Genomic DNA, 6,171 nt, shown 5'->3' with positions numbered 1-6,171 from the left:
GCATTATCAAGTAAGGGATGATAGACACAGAAAGATGCAGATCATTCAACTGGCTGCTGGCTCGCTCCCCAAATCCCCTTTTTCTCACACGCATGCAGAGATTCAATAAACAACACACAGTTTGGTATTATTGGTATTATTTGGTATTTGTTTGCGTTCAGACACATACTTGAGCTCCGCTCTGCATGTGGTCCGTGTTCCAAGAGTTTGCTCCTATCTGCCTCATAAAGGAATTTTGTGGTTGCCATCGTTGTTGTGTACATCCTGAATTGTATCCTGGGCTGTTGCACAAACAGCGTCTCTGAAGTCCCAGTTCACTGCTAATATAAGTTTTCTTTCTCAATGTTTGCAAAGAGCCCTCTCTTTCACCCTGCCAGCCTCAGGGGGGAATATAAATGTTGTACAAAGTACCTTCTGTGCCTTAGGTTTGGCATTTTCTTGTATGTGCCCAGGAGCATGGTGAGCCAGGGTTTTGCTCAAAACGTGGTATTCCCACCATGAAACATACTCGCAAAACATGTCTGTTGGTGCTGTGCTGGAGACCCAAAGCCAGCTGTGGGATACCCTGCCGTTTCAGCAGTCACCATATCTGGTCCTTTTTAATGAAGTCTGGGCACGTGTTTGATTTTGAAGATTTTTTTGTACCATTCTGACTGGTGTGTCTGCATATGCCTGTGATCACTTTTGTAGTGATCATGGTTTCTTGCATGCTCATTACAACAGAGTTTTAAGAAATACTTTGGTTCATATTTTTAAATGAGACTTTAAGCCTCAGCTCTCTTGCCTTTCTTTATGTGCTGGGGCGATGTATTTGTTTCTGTTTTACTCTGTACTCAGTATGGTCACTGGTGATGACAGTAGACGAAGAAAAGCTAATGAAGAACTATGGCATGATGTTTTGTTGTATTTTACAGAATCGTTGGAAATCCTAAAATAGTTTCCATGATGCACACAGTAGGGACTACAACCAAAACCTCACACTGGTGATGTGATCCCAGGACTATGACCAAAACACTGTTGCGCTTAGGTGAGGCAAGGCTCCAGCTTTACATATGCCTCTGAAAGTCCAAGCAGATGGAAAGAGCAACACAGCTCTCCTTCTGCAAGCAGAGGAAGGGAGTGCCATAAAAGCCCTAGGAGCATCAGGTGGCCATAGTTTTGCATTTCTGGACACACACATTGCTGTAAATAAAGTTTTTCTAAATGAGCAGGAAGCAAATTAGATCCTAGAAAAGTTTTTGTTTATTCCTGTTTCTACTCTGACAGTTTGCAGATGGGTTTTACCTTGAAGATCACCGTACATGAAAAATTTAATGTTAGATGTGCTCCTTTTGTTGCTCTTCCTTGTCAGTGTAACTGGCCTCGTAATCAAGAAAAAATTTTATATTTTGACTTTTCTTTTGGACCACGCCTTTATGATCCGTCCTGACATTTTCATAAGCAAGCGAGGTGTGATCCGTTAGAAAGGACACACAGCTGGCTGAAAAACCACACTCATAAAGTAGCTTTCAATGTCTTACTGTTGAACTGAGAGGCTGTTTCAAGGAGTTCATATGGATCTATCTTGAGCCCATTAATGTTAATTATTTTCATGACTGACTTGAAGAAAGCATAAAGAACAGATATAAAGAGCATGTATGAGTCTAGACAGATATTGGAAGAACTTTGGCTGCAAGAAATCAGACTTCAGAGGTAACACTGGCAAATACTGAAAGGTTTTTAAATCTCTGAGATAAAACTGAAATTGTGAAGTACTACACTGAGAAAAGAGGGAAGAAATGAGCAATTGGAAATAAAGAATAACTAGCACTGTTAGCATGACATCTCTGTAAGAGAAAAACAAATCAAATTGCATTATATTTCCAGCTGATTATAAGAAAACAAAATGACAAATCTTTCTCCATTGTACATTAGCCGGTCTGTTAGCTGTGCATTGTTAATGGGAAATAATTATTCTTTAGATGAAACTGGTGAGACCTCAAGTATAGAAACTTAATGTGCAGCTAAGGCATATCAATTCCTCAAAGATGGAGACAGACTGAGATCAGAGGAGACCAAGAAAACAGTACAGTGTTCAGAAAGTGAACAGGTAGTGTGAAGGTACCGGGCTTCTTACTTTGAGGAAAAAAAAGAGAAAGAATGATGATGATTTTATAAAAAAAAAAAAAAAAAAAAGAGGGGGAGAAAGTAATCCACTTTAACTTGTTTGGACAATGAGGGAAATAGAACAACTTAATTGGCAGCAAAACCCAATGCAGCATACCAAGAAATGTTGAAGGGCCTCCTTTTTTTGGAGACGTTTGACACAGAGCTGGAGCAGAGAGCTTACTTGTCTCTCCCTTTGTTTCCAGAGAGGATTTCTGGACACCCATTCAAACTCTACATTTCTGTCAGTAGCATATAACAATACTGCCATTGCTATTGCCCGTTTGATCGTGTGACTATTAATTTCACATGGCAGCAGCTCTGCAACCATTTCCTCTGTTTTGCACAGAGACAGATATGCTTTCTCAGGTAGAGTGATGTTCTTAGCTTTGTGATACACTTACTTTTACTCACGTACTTCATTGAATTCCTGTGCCAACGGTTTTTATTACCAACCTAGCCATTTTGGTTTAGGAACTTTTCTTTTGCTATGCATAGAAACAGATTACAAATTATTCTATGAATTTAAAAGAGTGCAAAATGAAGAACGCACGAAGAAAACAGAATGGGACTTCTAATTTGATTAGTCATGCATATAGATATACATATGAATATATAAATAAGTATACTACATTATTTATTGTTGTCTCTTTTATGTTCACAGGGCTACAGCGACTCATAGAGGCCAAGTTATATTCAAGGATGCCTTAGCACAACAGCTATGTGAACAAGGAGGTAAGAGCCACCATCATATCAAAAATATACAGCAAATGTGGTTTTCCATTGTAGCTGCATGACAGGGTTACTCATCATGAAAGCTATTTTGTAGAAAACTTAGTGTCAGGATCTTATTTATATTCTTAAAACTGATACTTTCTTTGGCTTCACGTTTCCCAGTAGTCACCCGGGAAACCCCTCTGTCCTCTCTGCTAAATGTTGGGAAATGTACAAAAGATAAAGTAAATCCTATTGCATTACACACTTACCTGAAATCAGCCTGAAACAATCAACATTTGTTTTTTGTCAAAAGAGCAAGCTGAGTTTTAACTCTCAGTGTATTAACGCTAAGCAAAAAATGCTATATGCCTTCAGCAAAAGCTTTGTTTACCATCCAGCTCACACACATCTTCGTGAAGAACCTACCTTCCCATTTTGTGAAAGTAGGTCATCAAATTTTGGCCTGTCACCTGCAACATTTGATCATTTTTATAGCTAAACAAAATGTTTGACTTACACAAACTTTAAAAATCTAATTGTTTGCACAGCTTATCATATATATCCTTTGGATGAATAACCTAAAAATAAATGTCCTATTGTCAGCTGTTGTCTACAAACAGTACACTACTTTGAATCTGCTTTATTAAAATAGTGGGAAGTAGAGAAGATATCCATCATTTTTGGTACAGGTGAGAAAGGAATTTCTGTGCTGATCCAGTTTTCTCCACAAAATTCCAGTGATATTTCCATGTGGAAAGAGACAGTGAAACACAGGCCAACCGGTCTAAAAGAAGTATTTCAACATTAGAAATGTGTTGTCATATTAGCAAACAAGAGAAAATCCCCCAAAATACATCTTTTCAGGGCATTAGATCTGTAGGGGTTTTTTCCTATGAGTTTGGGAATATCTGTGCAAAGGCTTTTGCAATAAGAAGCTGTTGAACATTATGTCAGGAGTATCTATTCAGTTATTCATATAAGGTATGAATAGTAACTCTGTGATATGAGGGAAAAGTATTTCAATTTTCAATTTCAGTATTTAAGTTTTCAGTATTTTAATAGTTCAATGGGAAGTAGTAGGGGGATTCAGAGAGGTAACTGAAGATGTTGACTAACAAGCTAGGAAGTTCGTTATATTTTGAATGAGTTAGAAAAATGTAATCAGAAGGGAGTGTTATAATGACCTGGATGGAAGATGATTGGGCCATGCATGAATCAGTATTTTTATTGTGTGGAAGGAAAAAAAATCTGGAGAAATTATCAAAATGCATTTGGTATTCAGAAAAGGAGATAAATTATACCCCCATAATGTGGGTGTGGAAGAGTAGTGTTTTGGTGACTAGTATAAGGGGATTTGGGAACAGAATTGTTGGCAGGATCACCATCTGGGATGTGCTAAGGAGGATGGTTGGGATATCTCACACAGGCTATTCACTGGTTGAACACAATTCAAGAGCGGAAAAATTAATATGCAGAGTCATTGGCATAAAATGACAAAAAGCCTCATAAGCAGATGAGGTTCTTCAAAGCAGGGCTGCATGGTGGGTGCACCACAGCCAAAGGCAGTCTGTGGTGGCCAGAAAAGGTGAAGAAAGGAGAAGGAAGTAAAAGACATATTGATGACAGAGAGCCAGAGAGGTGGCAGTGACCAGCATGATGAAAGCTATGTGCAAGCAAGCTAAAAGGAAATATGTGACTATCAGCGTCAGAACTGGCAGCATGGTCCAGGAGAATATGGGCAAAGCAACAAGATTTCTCTCTGCTGAAAGAAAATACTTTGATAAGCAGAGACCAGTAAGTAGAATTCCACCCATCCAGGCTTTGACAGTCCTTTCTTCAGACATGTTGTACCAGGAGATTTTAGTAGGAGAGCTGACAGCAGAAACTATAATTCTTTCACCCTTCTCCGCTTTACATTTCTCCAATTTTGGAGCATAACCTAACCTCAAATCGACATTTTAGGAATACTCATGTTGGTTAGAACAGTAAGTCGTTAGGGTACTGCATGCTGTCCCTGAGTTCACAGGGACTCTGCAGAACAAGGAGAAAATGGAATTTGTGTATCAATTGTGTGTAGAGAGTAAAAGATGCCGAGATGTGCCATCCCTGGGCCTTCACTGGCTGCTCAGCTGTGACAGTCCCTTTGCCTCCTCCTGCCACCAGGCCGCTGATAGCCACACCATGCACTGCTTCCCTGCAAGGGCATCCAGCTTCCCCACCTTGTCTCCCGTGTCCTCATGACTTTTGTGTTTCCTGCAATTTTCGCAGCAATTCTCTTTGCTTTATAAGCAGCCACTTCAGAGACTTTCTGGATTTGTCTTCTCCAAAATATGTGTTGTCATTGTGGTAACTCTGCAAACATCAGGTTTGACTTAGTCAAGGATCACCCAGAGGTACTGTTCTATGAGCAGTTGACAATGTATGACAACCATGCAACCAGTCATCAAATTTCCCTGCAATACCAATGTGCAAGTTTCTCAGAGGTTCTCTTGGCCCTTGTCCCACATTTTTGTCCTCATCAAGGCTTCTCTCCCCGTAGTTTCCTAGCTCAGCCACAGTTTTCTTGACTCAGATAGTCAACCATCCCATTGCCCTTCCTCCCATTCATTCCAGCACCAGGCTCTCCTCCGCCCTTTTGCTCTTATTTCTTCAGCAAACAATGTGCATTGCAGTAGTCCCCCTAACCAGTGCATACTATTATAACTCTTATACTATCAGGATTAATTTTCCTATTCAAATCTCTCTTCTTTTATTCCATGAAGACAACCGCAGTTTCATCAATACTATTAATGTAAACAAAGGATTCTTTCAGAAAGAATTAGTGAATTTGTTTAGATACAAATACCATGTTAAGATATATGCAAAACAGCAAGGTAGATTGACATAAATGAGGTTTTATGGTCAGTTTCTGGCCCTAAACATTACTAGACTGAAATGCTATAGTGAATGATGTGACATGTTAAGTAAAGAAAATAAAACCACAAGGCAACTTCATAGATTTATTACAGGATATCTTTTTAATAAGTATGTTCACTGGAGATGATATCAGACTTCATAATAACTAGTACAAAGGATATACATGAAGACGTGAAAGTAGCAAGGAATCTCAGAAATCATATTCACTGTGGCTGTCCACCCTCAGATGTGCATTAGTAAATCGTAATAGATTTAATGGAATTTGTGCAGCAAAAGGGAACTGTAGTTCTTACTTTGAAGAGAATTAGAGGGTGATAAATGTTAGTATTAAGGGATGGTAATGCTAAACAAGCAGCCCTATGTATAATGTAAATGGAATAAGGAATGATGCCA

At 39.0% G+C, this 6,171-nt stretch overlaps 1 protein-coding gene across 1 annotated transcript in view; it reads left to right on the top strand.

Annotated features, from left to right (window-relative positions):
* Window positions 1–2,809: 2,809 nt before the first annotated feature.
* Window positions 2,810–6,171, top strand: part of LOC104159011 (reelin-like) — a gene marked incomplete at both ends in the record, with an annotated part of 81,005 nt that continues 77,643 nt past the window's right edge. Inside the window, one exon of the mRNA XM_009696807.1 lies at window positions 2,810–2,880. Coding sequence (XP_009695109.1) covers window positions 2,810–2,880 — 71 coding nt within the window. The remainder of the gene's footprint in view (window positions 2,881–6,171) is intronic.

The sequence above is a fragment of the Cariama cristata genome, unplaced genomic scaffold (assembly GCF_000690535.1).
Source record: "Cariama cristata isolate BGI_N322 unplaced genomic scaffold, ASM69053v1 scaffold4383, whole genome shotgun sequence".
In the NCBI taxonomy this organism is placed as follows: domain Eukaryota; kingdom Metazoa; phylum Chordata; class Aves; order Cariamiformes; family Cariamidae; genus Cariama; species Cariama cristata.
This window is presented reverse-complemented; position numbering and strand designations above follow the sequence as displayed.